The 20,809-nt window shown below is 42.6% G+C and overlaps 6 protein-coding genes across 6 annotated transcripts; 3 read left to right on the forward strand and 3 right to left on the reverse strand.

Annotated features, from left to right (window-relative positions):
• Positions 1–5,600: 5,600 nt before the first annotated feature.
• Positions 5,601–5,933, forward strand: INS49_014634 (uncharacterized protein; the record flags this gene model as incomplete). The annotated part of the gene is made up of 1 exon (XM_043175324.1): positions 5,601–5,933. The coding sequence occupies one exon, from the start codon at positions 5,601–5,603 to the stop codon at positions 5,931–5,933; it is 333 nt and encodes a 110-aa protein (XP_043020281.1).
• A 269-nt stretch (positions 5,934–6,202) lies between these two features.
• INS49_014635 (uncharacterized protein) lies at positions 6,203–7,748 on the forward strand (the record flags this gene model as incomplete). The annotated part of the gene is made up of 3 exons (XM_043175325.1): positions 6,203–6,599; positions 7,229–7,336; positions 7,414–7,748. 3 exons carry the CDS (start codon positions 6,203–6,205, stop codon positions 7,746–7,748), a joined length of 840 nt encoding a protein of 279 aa, XP_043020282.1.
• Positions 7,749–8,353: 605 nt separating this feature from the next.
• On the reverse strand, positions 8,354–10,444 carry INS49_014636 (uncharacterized protein; the record flags this gene model as incomplete). Its single annotated transcript, XM_043175326.1, has 3 exons — positions 8,354–8,758; positions 8,821–9,517; positions 10,383–10,444. 3 exons carry the CDS (start codon positions 10,442–10,444, stop codon positions 8,354–8,356), a joined length of 1,164 nt encoding a protein of 387 aa, XP_043020283.1.
• A 2,231-nt stretch (positions 10,445–12,675) lies between these two features.
• Positions 12,676–13,952, reverse strand: INS49_014637 (uncharacterized protein; the record flags this gene model as incomplete). Its single annotated transcript, XM_043175327.1, has 2 exons — positions 12,676–13,036; positions 13,543–13,952. The coding sequence occupies 2 exons, from the start codon at positions 13,950–13,952 to the stop codon at positions 12,676–12,678; spliced, it is 771 nt and encodes a 256-aa protein (XP_043020284.1).
• A 1,839-nt stretch (positions 13,953–15,791) lies between these two features.
• Positions 15,792–17,596, reverse strand: INS49_014638 (uncharacterized protein; the record flags this gene model as incomplete). The annotated part of the gene is made up of 2 exons (XM_043175328.1): positions 15,792–16,278; positions 16,419–17,596. 2 exons carry the CDS (start codon positions 17,594–17,596, stop codon positions 15,792–15,794), a joined length of 1,665 nt encoding a protein of 554 aa, XP_043020285.1.
• Positions 17,597–19,028: 1,432 nt separating this feature from the next.
• On the forward strand, positions 19,029–20,404 carry INS49_014639 (uncharacterized protein; the record flags this gene model as incomplete). Its single annotated transcript, XM_043175329.1, has 7 exons — positions 19,029–19,105; positions 19,210–19,277; positions 19,342–19,347; positions 19,421–19,638; positions 19,713–19,979; positions 20,041–20,121; positions 20,174–20,404. The coding sequence occupies 7 exons, from the start codon at positions 19,029–19,031 to the stop codon at positions 20,402–20,404; spliced, it is 948 nt and encodes a 315-aa protein (XP_043020286.1).
• Positions 20,405–20,809: the final 405 nt, after the last annotated feature.

Below are 20,809 nucleotides of genomic sequence, written 5' to 3' on the forward strand. Positions count from 1 at the left end.
AAAAAGATAATTACTTAAAGAAAACTTTCTTAATTACTTAAAAATAAGGATATTTATAAATTTTCCTTAATATAAAAAGCAATAATATGCTAGCAATATTTTTAATAAAAATAAAGCTTTAATAACTTTATTATAAATTTAAATATTCTTTAATTAATTATTTTTTATGCCTTCTTATTAATATTAATTATAATAATATTAATCCTTTTATTTTAAAAGTAATTTTTAAGTTTTATTATTATTATTAACTTTATTTTATAGCATTATAACATTTTAAGTTTAACTTTTAAAATAATATTAACTTTAATTATAAGATTATTATAAATATTATATATTTATTTACTTTACTTATTTTATAAGTTATTAATTTAGCAACCTTTTTTTAAGCTAAATATTTTCTAATCTTTCTTTTTATAAAGAATATATAAAAGGCTATTTAATAATGCTAAATAAATATTTATTTAAAACCTTTAAATTATATTATTTATAATCTTAAAATTAACTTTATCTTAATAAAATTTTAAAACATTATATAAATTATAAGCATTATTTATAAATAAGTATTAATAAAGGCATATTAATTTATTAATAAGGTTAAAAGGTATTATACTTTACTTTAATAAGCTTTTAATATTCTTTATATTAAACTTTTAAGGACTTATATTAAGGAAGCTATTTTATAAATAGCTATTAAGGCAATAAATAATATAATTAATCTTAATAATATTATTTTAATACTCCTTATTTTTAATGCATATTTAAAACTTATAAAAGACTTTGCATTAACTTCCTTAACTTTTAAGAAAGCAATAATTATTTAAAAAGTTATAAAAAAGCTATATAAGGTTTATATTAAATAATAAGTTAATATAGCTTTAAATACTTATAATAGCTTAAATATTATAAAAATATTAAGTTTTTTATTATAAAATAATATATAAATATAGTAAGAAAAGCATAATTAGCAAAGATTATATAAATTACTTAGCATTAATAAATATAACTTTATATTAAATCTTTTAAATAGCCTAATAATCTTTTAATTAATATTAATTTAATTATATTATTAAGATAAAAATAATAAAGATAATATTTAGCTAGTTTTTAACTTAAATAATGCTTTTAATAAGCTTATTTAATTTAAATTAAATTTAATTTTAGTAATATTAAAACTATTATAACCTTAATAATGTAAATAGCTTAAGGGATTAAAAAATAAGCTAAAAAAAACATATCTTATTTAATAAAAAGTTAAGAATTATAATTTCTCTTTAAAGCTTTAATATAATAATATAATTAATACCTTAAATAACTCATTTAAGGAGTTTAATTATAAGGAAATTATAAAGTTAATTAATAATAATATCTTTTACTTTAAACGCTTTAATCTTAAGATATATAAAGGTATTTAGCTCTTTAAGTTATATATTATTTATAAAATTAAAAGCAAAACTAAAAAGCTATATAAGAAATTATAGCTTATTATTATTAAATATAGTAATAAGGATAAGTATAATATCCTTATATAATTTTTAATTATTTAAAAAGCTAGCCAAAGGCTTTTAATTACTTTAGCCCTATCCCTTTTAACATAAGGCTTTTAATTAAAGCTTTAAAATATTACTTAAGCATACTTTTAATTAAAGTTTAAGCTTAAGCAACTTATTTTATATTACTTATCTTTAAAAATTTAAAATAAATACCTTTTTAAAACCATTATATAAGTTATTAAATTATTATATAATATTATTAAATTTAATATATATTAATAAGCAACTTATTATAAATTTTATTATAATAATTTAAGTATAATTATTTTAATATATAACTTATGCCTTTTAATTATAAATTAAAGAAAGAATGTTTTTATTATTATTACTATATAAACTAATAATACTTTATCCCTTAATACTTTAATATTTTTAAAGCTAAAAAAATAAAAGATTAAAAAGATAAACATTTAATGCAAGCTAAAAGAAATACTTATCCTTAATAAATTACTTATCTTTAATAATATAATTATAAGCATCTTTAATAAAGGTACTTTATATCTTTATTAAAAGGGTTAAGGTAAGAAAATTATATTTATTAATAATAAGGCTAATAATTATATTTAATAATATATAAAGCAATATATATAAAAAGCATATCTTGCTTTTATTTATTAATTTAAAGCAGCATTTAACTTATTAATAGCAGCTTAAATTTAAAAGCCTTTTTATAAGAATTATAATAAGCTAAATTGCTAATTATAATAATAAGCTAATAACTTAAAATATAAACTTTAATATATACCTTTAAATTTATCTTAAGCTAAATTAATAATCTTTATTAATAACTTATTTATTAATAATAAAAACTTTAGCTTATAAATTAGCTTTATTATTATACTTATAAATAAAATATAAATTTTATAAGCTTTTAAGTAAAATATTAAAGATAATATTATTTATTAATTCTTAATAAAGTGCTAAAGAATAACTTAAAGCGTTTTAGCTTTAAAGATTTATAATATAATTAATAGCTTTAATATAGCTATAATGCTAGCAGCTACTTTACGCTAAATCATTATATATTTAAATATTGCAATAATTCCTTTTATAATATATATTAACTTATACTCCTTATATAAATGCCTAATTAAACTTAATATAATAAAGGAAAAGCACCTTATAATTAACATTATAGCTTTTTAATAATTATATAAAAAGCATAAAATCTTTAAAATTTACTAAATCGCTAAAAATTGTAACTTAGCTAATGCCTTTATAAAGAATGCCCTTAATAATACTTTTTAATGCTTTATAAATATAAATAATATTATAATTAAGATATAAGGCTATATAAATTATAATTAAGAAAATAAGGTAATTATTTAAATATAATAAAAAGTTAGGAAAATTATAATATATTAAAGCTTAAACTTAAATTATTAAAGCATAATTTAATAATTTATTAATAAATTATATTAATATAACCTTAAATATTATTATTATATTATATATTATAAAGTTATTATATTAATATTAATATAATTAATTTAAGTATATATATTATATAATTATAAAGATAAAAAGATTGTTAAAGGTTTTTAATAAGGAATAATAAGATAATTTTTTTAATTAAAGGCAATGCATAATAAAAATATAAAAGTTTAGTTTATATTTATTAATTACTTATAAATTACTTTATAATATAATATAATTAGCTAACTTTAAATTACATTTCTTTTAAGGGCAAACCTTATATTTAAGATTTTTATAATAATACTTATATATTAAGGGTTTAGGTAATAAGGGTTATTATTATTTTATAAATATTTAAGTTGCTAGCTTATATTTAATAAGCATTTTTAATTAAATTTCGCAATTTAATACCTATATATTAAAATTAAGAGTATTACTATTTACTAACTTAATTAATAATCTTTATCCTACATCCTACTTTTCCTTTATTTAAATACCTTATTTACTAATTCTTATAACTTATTAACTTTATTTACTTAACCCTTATTTTAATAACCCATTCTTTAATTATACTTCTTAATTTCTTTATTTAATAAGCGGCATTAAGCATAGCAAAGCTTAAGCTAAGCTAAAACGGGAAATTTTAATTATTTAAAGATTAAATAATTATATTAATAATTTAAGAGTTTAATTTAATCCTTATTTAATTTAAGCGCTATAAGTAATAAAAGCATAAGTTTATAAAATGCATTATAAATAAAATATTTATATAATAATTATAACCTTTTAAGCTTTTTAACTTTATATAATTAAAACGTTTTAATATATATATATACTTAATTAACTTCTTCCTATTAATTATATACTTTAATAAATTAATTAATCTCCAACCCCTTAATAATAACCTAGGCCTTCTTATATACCTACCTTTTATAATAATATAGTATAGCAAAATAATAGCATATTTATAATTCAACTTATATATGCAATTAATTAATTACCTTTTAATCTTAAGTTTAATTTAACTTAATACCTTTCTTTTTTTTATACTTTTTAAAAGTAATATGCACTTATAAAATAAAGATTGCTAATATAAGAATAATAAGTATTATTTATATAAAGGATTATTTAAGATTAAGCAGCTTTAGCCTATTAAGATACTTAGTAGGCAGCAGCCTTAGCGCTATATATAAAATAGCTAGCATAATTAAGCCTTTTGCCTTCCTTCCTTCCATAATTAACAATAATTAACTACTACACCAATTAAACATTATATTGCAATACGTAACCCAGCTAATAAGCTTTAATATTATTTTAATAAATTAATTTATTAAGTAATAATAACATTTAAGCATTATTATTTATAAGTAAATAATTTAAAAGCTAATTATTAATTTAAAAGCAAAATAAAAAAAATATTTTCCCCTTTTTTTTACCTTATAATTAATTATTATAAGATTTACCTTAATAATAATAATAATAATATAATAATAATAATAATAATAATAATAATAATAATAATAATAATAATAATAATAATAATAATAATAATAATAATAATAATAATAATAATAATAATAATAATAATAATAATAATAATAATAATAATAATAATAATAATAATCTTAATAATTTTAATAATAATAATAATAATAATAATAATAATCTTAATAATTTTAATAATCTTAATAATAATAATAATGCTTATTATTAAGTAAAAGTAACCTTATTATTAAAAATAATAATGCTTATTATTAATTATAAAAATAACATTTAACATTAATTATAAAAAAAAGTTATTAAAGTAATAAATAATTAATTAAAGCATAATATTTAAATATTTTAAAACTTTAAAATATTAATAATTAAATAATTTAAAATATTACTTTAATAACTTAATAACTTACTTTTATTAACTTAATAAATAATTTAAATAATTTAAAATAAATAATTTATAAAAAAATATAATTTTAAAATATATATTTATATATATAAAATTGTTAATATAAAAATAATATATATAAATATTATATATAACGTGTTTATATAATAAGTACGTTATAAATAATATATAAATTTAAAGGTGCAAGGTTTAAATTAATCTTATTAATAGCAGCTGCTAGCTAGCGCCAGCTGGCTACCAGCTGGTAGTTACGTGCCCCGCGCATGGACCATTATAACTAGCTTATAGCTAGATAAGGGAAGGTGTGGTATGGGAAGGAGCGTTTTGGGTTAGAAAGGGGTGTTTTTAAGGAGCCATTTTCTTAGCAACCAGAGTGGGGAGTTTCTCCTCCTCTGCACATTAATACAACCCATTCTTCCTCAAAGGCTATAGCTTTGCTGCAACCTACCCTTTACACCATAGCTAAATTAATTACACACTATATTTAGCCATTATTACAACCTTACCATATATATAATACCCATTGATACTTATTTAAATATAATTAAATTATTAATTATATTTTAAATTACCTAAAGATTTTAAACTACTTAAAGATTTAAACAATCCAACTTCCCCTCCTAAACGCCCGCGGTTTAAACCCCCTAAGCGGTGATTGCACCGCTTAACAACCGTTTAGAAGGACCCCACATCCCCGGTCCAGGGAGCCGCCTCAACAACAGCGTGAAGAGATGAGCATGGATATTGACGCCTCTACTCTTGTACGAGGGGAGCGTATCACTCTTCTGGCAGACGAGTTGAAGACGACCTTGGCTGGTATCCGCAGTACCGCACTCAGGGATATTCCTTGTCCGGACTTCAAGGATCCATCCTCAAGGAAGCAAGAGGATACGAAAAAGGAAATCTCTCACCCATACCTGTGGTATTTTCATGCCCGCAGAGAGATTGACCAGGCGATAGACGAGCTCCCACCGGCAAAACGACGATATGCCGACCCTTTCCGCGACTACATTCAGTACCGCATGTCACAGGATTGGACGACTGTGGATGCTTTAATTATGTAAGGGATGATATCCGCAAAATACCTCGATTATCTCTTCGTAAGCGTTTTGGATCTTCTGACCACCCGAGTAAGTAGCACAAACTAATCATTCAGGTTCCATGGCGAATGGTAATTTCGCAACAGAATTGGAATGGTCTTTCGCGGGTGGAGGCCTTCGTCATTTGAGATTGGCTTCAACAAGGACCATCGCACAAACCATTTGCATCAAGCATCAATGTTCATTCATGGAAGTTCGATGGACGCTTTCTGAAAACTCAAGAAAGCCTTCACATGAATGGTCTGCCGTCTCTCGGTGAGAAGTTCAAGATCATTGACCTCCCCATATACCCGTCGGAATTTGCCAACCGGGAAGTGATTAACGCGCTCCGCAGTCGGGGACGGATGTTCTGGGAATGCCGCACCAGAAAGTATGTGTCATATATGAACACCGATGCAGCTGATGGAACGCAGGATATCGCAGACTCCCGATACATGATCGACATCGCCACTTATAAGCAAATGCATCGTAACAAAGAGCCAGAACGATTCGTTGCTAGAGACGGCGCCGAGACTGAGGATGAACTCGCATCCGAGCACATGGCATGTGATAATCCAAAGCTAGGAGACGACTTTTTCATGTGCCTCCCTCCTGCAATACCGGGCTTCAACATGCAGAAGAAAGAATGGAGTAGGTCGACTGCTTCAGCTCGATCTTTTGGAACAGGTTCAGATCAGCTGAGAATTTCAGGCAACCTCGACGTCCACTTTATCAAAGATGTGGTCTGGAACACTGCAGCCTTTGACTTTCTGGTGATTGATCCAGAAACGAAGACTCTTGTGCAAGCTGTCGTCACCAATCACATTCGTGGCTAAGAGCACACGGAACTGATTTCTGGGAAAGGAAACGGTCTGTTTATACTTCTGCATGGATATGGCCACTCGGCGAATCACCACGTGAGCATCTGTGTATAACAATCGAGCAGGGGACCCGGCACGGGCAAGACTCTCACTGCAGAAAGGTAACTGCATTGTCCGATGAAGCCAGGAATCAGTGCTTTGACTAACTGCCACCGAGTGTTGCTGAGATTGCGAAGAGGCCTCTATACAGAGTGACCTGCGGAGATATTGGCACCAAAGCTGAAGAAGTGGAAAAGGTAGATGTTGCAACAGTATAGTACACCGACAGCAGTGCAGAGTCTAACACCAAGCAGTATCTTGAATTTGTTTTGTTCCTTGGAAGGACTTGGGACTGTGGTAAGCACACCTCACTGTCTTTCAACACCCGCCCTCTGTTCAAGCTTTACTGATCAGTTCTAGTGGTCCTCTTGGACGAAGCAGATGTATTCCTGGAGCAGCGCTCTCTCGTCAACCTTGAGCGTAATGCACTCGTGTCCGTCTTTCTTCGTGTATTGGAGTATTATGACGGTAAGGAAGAGCCCTTTACCATCCATCGGTGAAGGAGATGGAGATATTTAGACTGTGTGCCCTGATAATTTCACTAGGGGCTCTCATTTTGACGAGCAATCGTATGGGCACTTTTGATGACGCATTCAAGTCGCGAATTCAGCTCAACTTGAGGTACAAATCCCTCGATGAAAACCAACGGCTGCAAATTTGGAAGAACTTCCTGGAGCGACTCGAGGGGCTTGAAAAGAACCGTCTAGGAGGCGACGCTTATAGCTGTGGAATCGACATGAAAGAGATCAAGGGTGAGGTAGAAGTCCTGGCCAAAGCGGAACTCAACGGGCGTCAAATTCGAAACGCCATCTCGACCGCGCGCAAGTTGGCCACCTATAAGCGCGAACCTTTGGGGGCCAGCTGTTACGGCACAAGATAAGCCTATTGCGCTAAACACCCAAAAGAGGGACGTTGTAATGCCGAGAGCATTACCGTGGCTATCACCTATATGCGTACTGTAACACCAGCCACATTAACACGGTGATCAACGAAGCGGAGGAATTTGACAAGTACTTGTGCGAAATGAACAACGGCTTTACCTCGGAAGAAATTCAGAGGGACAAGATGGTGAGATAGGCATACTACTGGAGCAGGATCGAATAGCAAACCCCGTCTCCATAACCTAGATTGTCATCATACTGCAGCATTGCCTATATCTCTATCACATGCGGGACTCACAATGGGCACTATGTCTCTTGTGCTGGCCGACATGCTTCAATCAACAGAATTTATTTCAGTCCATCGCTTGCCACACAAGGTTTGTGCTCCGCACCGAAGACATCAACCATCTCAAGAGTTGACAAGCGAAGCTCGTGTCTTTCCCAAAGTCACGAGTGCTTTGAGCCAGGCAGGACTAGCTACCAATTACAATACCGCTGAGCCATTCGCTGGCGTCGAATAGGACAAGCCCCGCACGCATGTGACATAATTCTGGAGCCGGACAAGTACCTTTCCATGGTATTCAGCTATTGATTGGCTATGAGCTCATGATCCGAAAAGACACGCGGTCATAATAGGAGACCCTTGACTGCCCATTTGGCCTTGTATGGCCTGCTGCCGCTTCCGCTGCATAGCCAAAGCCTGTTGCTGTTGCTGCCTCAGCTGCATGGCCTTCTGCCTGGCCGAGCTTAAGCATTGTGCTTTAAACTTCTCCAGTAACTCTGGTGGGCACGTCTCTTGCCTCAGATGTTGCTGCTGTAACCAGCCGGCCAGGTTCTCCTGGAATAACTTGTTACTCAACATCGAGATCGGATCTTGCGTTTGTAGGGCAACTCTCTGCTGCAGTTGAGCCTGCTGTCCAAATTGATTTTGCGGTATCTTCTGGCTCAGATACTGCCCCTGAGCCACCTGCTGGCCTGTCGGCTGCTGCTGTCGTGCTTTTAAGAGCGCCTGTAAATGCTTGAGTCAGATTACCTGTAATATCAAGAAACCTATAGCTCAGTCGTATCGACTCGGGTGGAGGCACACCTGCTGTTCATGGTGGAGTCGCGTGTGCTGCTGACGGCTGCCAATTGCCTCTGCTGCACTGCCTGGAACTCTGCTATCTTCGCAGGATTTATCTGCATCTTGCCCGTCTTCTTCATGCCTCCTGGTATATCACCCTGCATTCTCTGCGCCATCATCTGTCTATGTTCGTCTTGCAGTCGTTGCATGTGTTGCATCATTTGTACCTGGGACATCTTCGCAGGATCTATCTGCGTAGTATTGCCCACCGTCTGTATACCACCGGGCATGTCACCATACATCTCCTGCGCCATCATTTGTCTCTGCTGCTGTTGCAGTGCCTGGAGGCGCTGTTGTTTCATTTGTTGTTGTCGCATGTGCTGTTGTGCCTCGCCGTCTGATTCATGGACTGTCGTCGAAGCCAGGGGATATTGATGGTGGGGCGCGAGCGATTCCTCCTGCCGTCTACCCAATATGGATATGCCCAATGCTCCTGGCCGCTCTTCCTCGCCTGATATCTTGCAAACTTTGCGCCCCATGTATTCCAAGAGGTTGGCTGTCCTCGCCTCGGCACCGCAAGTATTATCCTTCGATATTGTGTCCTTGTTTCCAACACCCGACAAGTCTCGCGCGCTCGGCGGACGGAGTGGAGCATCATCGTTCAGACGTAATAGATCGCCCTTGCGGTTGGCCGCGTTCGAGAAACTTGAACTCGTAGGTATCGCACTCCAGTCGGTCGGGAAAACTAGAATTGGAACGAAATGTTTTATGAGAGAGCGGAGTCTTCGTACTTGCGTCCCGATCCATGTGGTGCCCTTCGGATTTCCTTCTTGTTGTGATGCTGTTGCTCCTCTCGCAATTCTCTCGCGTCGAAGTGGGACAAGATTCCGAGACGCACGACGGGTATCCTTATGGGGCCAACTTGTCTGATAGGGTTGCCGTGCTGCTCGAACCGAATACTTTAACTAGGACTAGTCTCTTCGGAATGGTTTGTTCGTATATTATTTAGGAGCGGAGCTGGATGCGTGATGAGTGCTCTCCATTGGTTGAGTGGTGCCAACTTCGGAAATACAACCTGAAGCCTGGAGGAGGGAAACCCTCCCTTGTTGGGAAAAGTATTGCACTACGCCGAATCGATCCTATGCAGGCCATTTGCACAGCCACATTTTGGATGCAGTCAGCTGCAGCTGTGGCCCGGTACAGAGACCTGAGACCTCAGTGAGGGAAAAAGTACTGCGCTTCATTGAGGAGGATCTTCAATGTGCCTGGGTGAACAAATAATGACCACCGGGAGCTATTGGGCCGCAATAGGCCTTCATATCCACCCCCCCCCTCCCCCGTTTTTTCTTCTTCAGTTTAAAATGATAATCGCCTAGTACTCTGCACGAGTATTCAAGGGCTTGGAATCATCCTTTGATCCAGAGTGTGAATATAAATTCCCACAGCTTTTGAGACGCCTTCCTGGTAGTCTTCTCATATCTTGCTGAACTGAAAGTCAGCGCGGTCCCCATCAAAGCCGAATAGTGACCTCCAGTCCTGCGATGACTCATCGTGCATTTCAACTGCATACTAGTCTGCACCATCCAGCCACAAGATGAGGGTAAGGCTGAAGCCGTCGTATATCTTTAGCATATTGAAGTGCATCCAACTGGCAAGGTCACATTTGAAATACTATAATCTGTACTTCGTATACGAAATTTGATCAAATTCTCACACCGAAGAAATAAGGGCATCACATGATTACTCTATAGTATAGCGCCACAGGAAAGAGGAATACAACTGGTAATGACCGATCGGGGGACTGAAATTGCTTTAGTTGACAGCAGATTGCGGTGCAAGATTTCGCGAGAACAGAATGTGACAGTAGACAGAAAGTCAAACTTCAGACTGGGATAAATGTCGTAGAACGCATGGCAATGCATGTAACCTGTCAAGCGTGAGCATCGGTTGAAGAAGACGCTAACCAGGCAGCGTGTGGAGTTGGAAGGAAGGCTACCATGAGCACAAGGCAACAGATCCACTGCTGAGGGCCATCAGCAAGATTCCAAGTCCATGCTTCTTCTTGATTGATAAGATTTCCTCGGCCGCTCCTTGCGGTGTCACTCCCATCAACGATATGGATACGGAAGGTTCACAGTTGGCGCTACCTCTAGTGGACAGGTGAGACATCATGGGGTGAGGTGGTGGTAGGCTGCTTGCAAAAAAAGTAACAGACGATTTCTAATGAAGTCAAGTTTTTCAAGACGTCATGGCCCGTCTCGGTGGTTGCGGGTAGCCGGGTAGCTGGCCATATCATCTTCATCGAGTGAATCGGTCCAGGGGGGTGATGTGACTCTTGCAGGTCCCGTCTGAATCCTTCAATTGTAAGTCTCCCATCGTAAATGTCCCATTGTAAGTCCTCCATCGCAAGTAACCCGTCCCAAGTCTTGCCAATCAGCGGTTGTTTCGTCCTAAGTCGCGGTAATCATACCAAAGAACGCGTCAATTGATCGGGCACAAAAGGGGGTTGGTGCTTCTGTATTATGTGTATGGGATTCTCTAGTAGAGAGCATGACCAAATTGCCCCAAGCTTGCAGGCGATCTGGGAGATCGACGGTGTCAAAATAGGTAGTCCGTGGTGCTCTAAAGTTCGTCACAGGCGACAAGAGCGAATCGAGCAAGTGGTTATGTCGCCTAGGGATCATTGCCTTATAAAATTTAGAATAGAATGTAGTCTTTGAAAACTTGATGGGTTGTGGGTGGAGAAACGAGTTCAAAGACTCAATCATATTCAGGGCATGGATTTGGATCAATTTCTTTAGGTGCTTGCCGTGTCATAGAAGAAATCTTTTCGTGTTTTCTACTCCCGGAACAGTAAACATGATACAAAGTTGTCAAGAATGCCTCTCTCCGACCCGTCCACTGTCCAGAACCCTGCAGAAGGCGGGTCAACTTCAGACCGACACCAGTTGCTGCGCCGCGGAGGGATAACAACATTCTTGACCAACACTTCTTGTGTCTCCACACCACGCATCCTCACATCCTCCAAAATGACAAGTCAAGCTGGGGTTTTCCCATTTTGAGCGTGAGTGTGCCGTGGTTGTTTGGCCGTAACCGGCCAGGCATGCTGTCTTGAAGTCCTTCACGGCCACGCCTACGGACCGCAAGAGTACCAACACGTCTCTTGACGCACAATGAGCTTCCTTCCGCCTCGTTCTTACAGGCTAGCTGTGGTTTTCCGAAAATATATCCATGGTCGACGGCACGCCCTCGACCGCTAGAAGCCAGTTTCAGGCGTCATGTTAGACCTCATGACGGGGCAGAAGTCGACCGGTGTGCTTGGGTACAGCTTGGAAAGCTGGAAGGAGGATGAAAAGCCTGAACTTCTGAGGCTCTCGAGAATCTATATAAACCTGTTCACTCACCATCATCTCGAGTGGAATCTTTTGGAAGAACCAGACACAACAAACCAAAAGGCAATACTTTCACTACTCCTGCTCTCATTCACGTTCTGCCGGTCAGAACAACTTGATTTTCTCGTTTCTTTTTACTTTCAATTTCCCGGTCCATCGCTCCGGCAACCTTCGTCCTTTCACAGGCACAAAACTCACCCCGTCCCTACAAACAAGTAAGCAGCCCCGTCACCTCACGGTTGTTGACGGGCAGAGCTTGGGCTAAAGAGGCTCGAACAGGATATTTCAAGATGTGCACTTGGGAGAGACAATTGTACTCCTGTGGTCTCCACGAGAAGTCTGGCCACCAGCCTATGGAGTACTCATGCAACCAGCCCGGGAAGCGTTCACACAGGTACGGCGGTTGCCCACGGAGCGCAGGCAACTCACGGGACTTCACTACCGGCGACTCCTGCCCGACTTGCAACAGCTCTAATGACTGGATGAACGACTATTTCGACTTCGACAAGTACGGTGGTGGCGGCGGAAGCGGTTCCGGTGGCAGCCGCGGGGCTGGCTCCGGAGGCGCTGGCGCCCGTGGATCTGCCAGCCGCCCACAGGGACATTCATCGCGGCATGCAGCTCCTGGTGGCTCTGCATCTCGTCCGGCAGCTCCTGCTGGCCATACATCTCGTCCGGCAGCTCGTCCGGCAGCTCGCCCGGCAGCTCCTGCTGGCCGTGCAGCTCGCCCGGCAGCTCCCAGTGGCCATGCATCGCGTCCGGCAGCTCCCAGTGGACAACGCCGGAGGTGAAGTTCTGTGTTATACGAATGGCGGTGATGCCTTCCTCTTGACTGCGTTGTGCAGCTGGTTTGTGAACCTGTCTCGAGGGCTTGGGGTAATCTTGGTTCCTGATCACGACAATCTTCTGCCGCTGGAGGCGTCTCGCTGGACGGGTTCCCTGGCACGAAGGCGATGGATTGGCCATTCACTCATTTCTCATATCCTGTCATGTTATATGCCGAGTCCTTCTTTTGCGCATTAGCTAGCTACAGGTATCTAGCTACCATCTCCGGCAATTCCATCATAACATTACAGAGAAGAAAAGACAGTGGGGATACCCGCTTCCTCGCGAGCCTTGGAGACTGCGAAAGTGCGTTTGACAGTGTTGTTGATGCCTTCTCTCCCCCGCTCGGTGTATTCTCGCGTATGGAAAATAACCTTTCCGTCCGACAAGGCGGGTTCGGCTCGAAACTGGATTACTCGAGGGTTTTCGTCCCCTCCGGGAATAGATCCCTGGACCAAGAGATACTTGAATCCGAACATGAGTGAGATGTGACCGCCAGGCTCCTCGACGTACGCGTCGATGGGCCCATGCCCTTCTTCGCCGAACTGGTCCTTCCAGGTTCCGGCCTTGAGGTCGAGATCGGCCTTGTCTAGAATGACCTTGGTGTCCCACCACTCTCCAACCCGGTTGGACTGGCAAATGTTCCCATCCGGGTCAGACCCTAGGAGCGAGCAGACTGGATAGTCACTGCCCAAAAGCTCCCTCAGGAGCCCGGACATGATGGCTCTCATTGTTGGCCGGACAAGGTTTTGCATGCCATTATACGTAGCGTCGAGGCCGATGTATGGGGGAGCGGGGAGTGAGGTATCGATGAGCCGAGGAATCCCCAGAGGGATGATGACTTCAAAGACGCATTGGGTGGCCGGAGTGACCATGAAGTCGGGCCGGTCTGGTAGGAGCAACTTGACGGGAAAGGAGTCCATGGTGGATGTTTGTTTAATTGTTTGTTTGAGTCTTTGGATTCTACGCCCAACTTGAAGGGTTGGAGAGTTTTTTCTTCTGATGGATAAGAGGGGATAGGCGTGAGAGACGGAGCTGGAATCTATCGAATTCCCTTGACTGACACAAACTCGACGAGGCTTTTTATAGAAGTCATGGTCCTGCTTGCGTGCGAGGATCACTTGTTGGTTCTGCCGTGGATGGTGACCCCCAACCCTTAATGCCTTGCAGGGCGCACGGTCCACTTGGGAAGAAGCCAATGAGAGGAAGGCACTAGTCCTGATTAGGAAGCCAACCGGCTGGTGTATGCGGCCGCTTCCTTCTCAACGTCGACGGTGGTAAGGTCTCTGAGGTGGCTCAGATGAAAGAGATTGGGAACTGCACAGGCCACCTGCGGTAATAAAGCTGTCATGGTAAAGCCCAGAAATTAGCCCAGAAAAAACGGGGCGAGAACGGCACAGGCCACATGAAGCTGTTGTAGTAAGGCCCAAAAGGTGGTTCGTTCTCCATGTGGTCTACTCCGAGACGTCCAACAGCTCGGTCCCATCGACCAGTCCCATGAGGATATTCTCCTCATCCCGGGACTCGTCGTCTCCCGGGCGAATCACTTTTGAGGAGAAGGACCTGCCCCATACGAAGACCACCTCTTTGGCACGTACCACGGTACAATCAAGGGTGTGGAGATTGACCGCATCCTTGTGGGTGACGGATCGCTGGGCGAGCTGACTGACTGGCGCTCATGGACAAGTTGGGCTTGAAGCGATGTGAGTTGGACGTTGCTGTTGATGTCAGCCGCTGCCTACCCCCCCCCCCCCCCCCCCAAACTTTTCCGCCAATCCAAGGTTCCCATCCAAGTCGAAGCCGCCAACTTGCTATGGAAAACTCGCATGAGCCGCATCGATCTCCCCCAGGCCTTCGCTCGGCGACGCGCCACCCATCCCACATCCTGGATAAGATCTCACCAGTGGCCAAGATAGAAGAGGGTGAAATCCGCACAGACCACTTAAAGCGGTCTCTCGGACGAAATTACCCTCCCCCTCCCGTTCGATTTAAGCTGTGCCGCACACACCACATCAATTTGCAGCCCAACCTCCAGAATCAAGAGATAATTGAGGATAACAAAGAGTCGATTCTTGAGATAGGCTAATACGTATTCTCTGATTATGTCTGATGAGAGATGAAATGGACACAGAATGGCTGGATAAAGCGTTCGTGTAAGCTATCAAGTGACCTGGGTGTTACAGCATTCCGTGATCAATCTGAACTGCCCATCTAATCTGACCCGTCGAAGACAAATTTTCAAAGGAGTATGAAAGCTGTAAGTCATTGCTTTTGTCTGTGTTAGAAGTCGGGGGCTTAGACCATCGTTCTCAGTGGGCTTGTAATCATCGCCGCTGGAGCCGCTGCTCGCACCTCCAGGACTGCCACAGCTCTTCCCACTCTGGGCACTACTAGTAGCCACATGGGGATTAACCTTGCCCTGCTCAAATCGTTTTGCTGGTCAGATAGTTTTTTTTCGTCTTTTTTTTTTTTCAACAGAGATGGACTTGAGTTACGGCCAGTACCAACACGTTTGCCTGAGGTGCCGTCCTGCTTGAGACCGTCGTGTACTCTGATAAATGTCAGTGTACGTCCATGTTGAAGCTAAAGAATGTGCCTTGTTTGACTGTCCGTCACCTGTATCACTCGCTGAATTTTCGCTAATATTATAGAAGTCCTCGTCCAATGGTAACATTTAGTAGTAGTGCCGGAACCGGTTTCAATTAAAAGAAAATTGTATCTGATCTAAAGTCCCATCTAATCATCCCAGCCCCGAGCGCTCATCAATCTTCCCCATAAACAAGAGGAGGAAGCAGAGCGTCGTCGCCGCCTCTCTCAAGTTGCTCCAACAGCGCCATCTCCGCCACCGTCATCATGGAGCCCGGCTTCCCCTTGATCTTCTTCAGGTACGCCTTGTCCACGTCGCTCATCTCCGGCGGGGGCGAGATCTTGAGCGGGGGCAGGTCGTTCAGCTGGCCCGGCGACCCGTACAGGTCATTGTCCGGCGGTGCGAACTCGGGGTCGTTGTTGGCCTGGGTGCTGGCGAGGTTCCAGACCTTGCCCGGCCCGGACTCGACCTCGGTGTCCTTCTCGGCGTCCACTTCCTTCTTCCTGGACAGGTACTGCGCGAACTCGGCCTCGTCGAAATCCTTGAAGTTGGCGCCGTGGGGATCGCGGTCGAGCATCCATGGGAAGCGATGGGGATTGGTCTGGAGATATGAAGGTACGTCTGGGTTGGCCTCTATCCGGCTGAATTCGCTCCGGTCAAAGCTGGAGAACAACGGATGAGTTATTAGCAGCTTATATTCCTTTGGCTTAACTTTCACGAAGTCCTTTGAACTCACAGGTCAATGCCGCCCCTCATCCGATCTATTATTCTGCCTGCACCTTTCCAGCGGGGACCATCGTACCAGATCAGCCCTTGCTGGCCTGCTTTGACAAGTACGTTAGTGATCATGCCGTAGCAAAGTTGACAGGTCCAGCCTCCGTTTCCGAAGACGTAGTCATCCTCGGCACGGTCTTTGCGTAGGTCATTTGGCAGGACGGTCTCTGGTCCCTGATACAAGGTCGCCTGGGGGTGTGGCCACCATTCAGGGCTGGAGTCATCTGAGTCCTTTGTTGGCTCTTTGTCGCGAGAAGCATCTTTGTCTTTTTCATCCGGCTTGTCGATCGACCGCGGTTCTTCCTTCGAAGGAGTTTTCTCCTTCGTTGGGTACTTAGACTTGTCGATCTTGAACCACTGAAAGCTGTACCAGTAGGCCCTCGTCCGGATCGTTACCCTTTTGGGAATATGGCATTTCCTCAGGACCTCCATGGTGTCCGGGCGCACAAGTTCCTCGGCGTCTGACACCAACAGCACGTCTTCCAACGCGGCCTTCTGCGAACCTGTCAGGAGCGGTACGACCTGCGAATAAACGGCGTTGCGAGCTGCGGCCGGATGGTCCTTGCCCGGCGCGAAGTCGGAAGAGGACTGAGAGAGGTTACGACGAATGATCTTCTTGTGATAGGGAGCTAGGAGGGTATTCCATATCCCGTCCAGAATGGGCTGGGCGTCGGTGTCTGAGTCGTCCGAGGGAGGTAAGGAGCTGGGGCCAGTGACTCTGGAAAGGTCGCGCTCCCACCACTCACGCTCGGGGGGACGTTCCGGAGGTGGAGGCTTGATAGATGGAGACTCGAGCAGGACGAAGAAGTCTACGAATGGGGCCATCTGCGCCAGGTGAAGTTCGAGTGCATCGAGGGAGGTTTCGGGGTCGATGAGCATTAGGTCGTAGACTTTTCTTGGAGGACCCGGTATTATTTGACCATCTTCCTGTACGGTTGTGGAGTTGTGAGGTTCTAGGTGAAAGTGAGAGCAAAAGTCCTCGATTTCGTCTGCCTGGGTCACCAGATCTGGTAAAGCAGACCCATGGCTCTTCTCGGGGCGGAGTGGGTATGACGGCCCAAACTTCTTGGGTGTTGGCTTAGGGTTCAGGTACTCATCATCCGCTCGATAGGGCAAGTTGAGGCCGATGATCCAGCATAGGACGAGTGCCGCTGCTGCGGCGATAACCCTCCCATTGTGTGTGGACGGTATTTTGAGCGACATCATCGCGAGGATTCGCAGGAGAGACGGTAGTATTTGCTCCGAGAGGGTCGAGGGAGGACACCCTTCATCATGGCAAAGGATGGATGTCCAGAGCCTGGGCACGAAGGGAGGGCGCCAATGGCTCTCCCTTGGCTCGGACCGCCAGGTCTCAGAGACGGCATCTCACGCGTGTGGACAGGGTTTCGAGCCATGAGAACAGCTGAAGATATCCCGATGGCCCTCCAGCCATCACAGCCCAGGCCTCACGGTCGGACTCGAGTATCTCGTCGGTCCCAGCAAGGGCCGAGGTGGGCGTGTTTGGCAGGTCGCAGCAAGAGATTCCTGCGGGACTAATGGCGGCATCAGTTCTCCTTTGTGGGACGGGATGGGACAGGGTCACAACCCTGGTCACACACCCTTGCCGGCGATCTGCTGTAGATGATCGTCCCTAGGTCCAGAAATGCCCCCACGGGCGCCTCACAAAGCTTATTTTGACTGCAGGGAGGGAGGGACTGTGGTCCCTTAAGTAGCTTGCATTCTGTTGCATTTTGCACTTGCAAAGAATGCAGACTTGCCGGAGACGTCTTGCGCGGCGAGAAGACGTTGAGCATGTGACGAGCCGGTGGGGCAAATCTGCAAGTAGTGTGCTCGGTTGAGGTGGTACAACTGCATCTCCCTTCGCAGTAGACTACCAACAGGGTGGGACAGCTCCAGGAGCCGACAGTTCGCTTGAGTCCCGGTTTTGGTGTTGTCTGCCGTTGGTCAGGCAGAAAAAAAAAAGTTGGGTTAGTTAGACTCTGCCATTTGGCCGTTGGCTCTGCTGACCATCCGCTTTGGATCCTACCCACGTTCAACTTTTCCATTTCTATTTTCTCCTTTCAGTACTGTGTGTCTGCATGGGGCAGATTCGCTGGGTTTATAAGCAGGAAAGGGGGTGCCGTTCCCTCAGAGCCTGCCTCACCCACAGTCGTCTTGCAAATCAATATCTACCTACCTACGCATCTCTTGCCTACTTGATTCAGTCTGCCCTGGTGTACAGTTCAGTATTTAACGCAGTCAGTACTATTTCCACCGTCCCTTAGCAATGTGAGCCCAGGCGCCCAGGCATCCAAGGCAGCGGGGCACAGAGACCTGTCTCGGGCAGCCACTACTCATTTGTCAGGTACTAGCAACAACTTAGGTGTTGCTCCTTCCCCTTCGCATTCCAGTCACCACCGTGTCTCCCGTGGCAGCCACCGCCAAAACAACAGCAACGGCGCCCCTTGCGCCGATCCTCATCATAACCTTGGACCACTGCCCTTGAACTGAGTGTGCTCATAATCAATGGGTTCTGTTGATGCTCACGTCTCTCACCGGCCTCCTTGTGGCCTACTCGAGTGCCATCCTTTCCCACCTACCAACCTCACTCACCAGCACCACCAACACTATGCCGACTGGCGCCATCTTGAGATCCAGAATGTCCCTACCAATAACCGAGAAGCAACAGACAGCCGGAGGAATTGTTTATCCTGCCCACCCAGCCTTTTACATCGCGTAAGAACCCTCGCTACACTCCCTGTCGGTTCCTGTCCCGTCCTGCCTGGTCCTGGCCCAGAGCGAGGATAGTTACTGACCTTTGTGTCCCACTCCCGTTGCAGGACATATATATTCTTCTCGAACCTGACTATTCTCTTCAACAAATGGCTGATAGACACTGCAGGGTTTCGTGAGTGTCTTCCCACCCTGCTTGCCTAAGCGGCCTGCTTGCTAACACTCCAAATCTGCGCCAGCGTACCGTCAGTATCCTTTAGCCCAACCCAGAACCTCCTGCATACGCGCCCCCTGTTCCTAACCTCGATGGTGACTCAGCTATATTTCTGACATGCTGGCACATGGTCTTCTCTGCCATCGCTACGCAGATCCTGGCACGAACCACACGGCTGCTTGATGGGCGAAAACATGTTGAAATGACGGGTCGCATGTATTTGCGGATCATCATCCCAATTGGCCTTCTTTACAGCGGCAGTCTCGTCTGCAGCAATCTGACCTACCTGTACCTGAGCGTACCATTCATCCAGATGCTCAAGGTCGGTCTGACCGGTCCTGCTCTTGTCAAAGGCGTAATCAATGGGATCGCACTAACAGGGTCGTCCAACTCTAGTCCATATCCCCCGTCGCAGTCCTACTCACCAGCTGGGTCTGGGGCGTTGCCAGTCCATCTTGTTCGGTTCTCTTCAAAGTCCTCGTCATCGTCTCCGGCGTCGCGCTAGCTAGCGCCGGCGAGATTCAGTTCCAATGGATCGGCTTCTGGTGCCAGATGAGTGCGATTGGCTTTGAAGCAATCCGTCTGGTCATGACCCAGGTCCTGCTCTCTGGAGATGGCCAGAAGATGGACCCCATGGTCAGCCTGTACTACTACGCCCCCCGTGTGTGCCATCATGAACTTCGTCTTGGTCTGGTTCACCGAGATGGCGACCTTCAAAATGGAGGACTTCGTCAGAGTCGGACCACTTATCTTGATAATCAACGCTTCCGTGGCCTTCCTGCTGAATCTTGCCAGCCTGTTTCTGGTGAGTGTATGCTACCCTGAGGCAAGAGAATCATTCACTAACCTGTGCCCAGATCGGAAAGACAAGCAGCTTGGTGCTGACATTGACCGGGATTTTCAAATCCATCCTCCTTGTCGTGGCCGGGGTATTAGTCTGGGCCTCACCCATCAGCCCGCTCCAACTATTCGGCTACAGTTTGGCACTCGCGGGCCTTGTATCCTACTCTGTGCCGCTTGAGACCATACAAGAGTTTGTGGTAGAGATGAGAAAAGGGCTCGTGACAATTTCGCCATCGTCGCCATAGACCTTAGTGTTCAAGACCCTGCAGGCGATTTCTCGCGACATTCCAATCCGTTGACGCCCGGCGTCTTCAGATTTGGCACCCGGCTGCTCTTGTTCGGCAACATAGTCTCCCACCATTGTAATTTGGTATTGGACTGCCTATACGATGGCAGAATATTCAGAAAACGCCAATGGCCTGCACGGAGCGCCCGTCTTGTACCATACTCTCACAACATCCATCATCAGAAGCGTCCTGAAGCAGCAGTGAGGAATATTCACTACCAGCTACAATGAAATGGTCTACGCCATGACGGCACCGATGATGACTTTCTTGAAGGTTTAGAAGCTGCAGAGACTAAGAGACCACAGAATATATATAAATGGGCTATATAGGCACTTAATAATGCAGGTATAGTACGCTGTCCGT

The sequence above is a fragment of the Diaporthe citri genome, assembly GCF_014595645.1.
Source record: "Diaporthe citri strain NFHF-8-4 chromosome Unknown scaffold_8, whole genome shotgun sequence".
Lineage (NCBI taxonomy): Eukaryota > Fungi > Ascomycota > Sordariomycetes > Diaporthales > Diaporthaceae > Diaporthe > Diaporthe citri.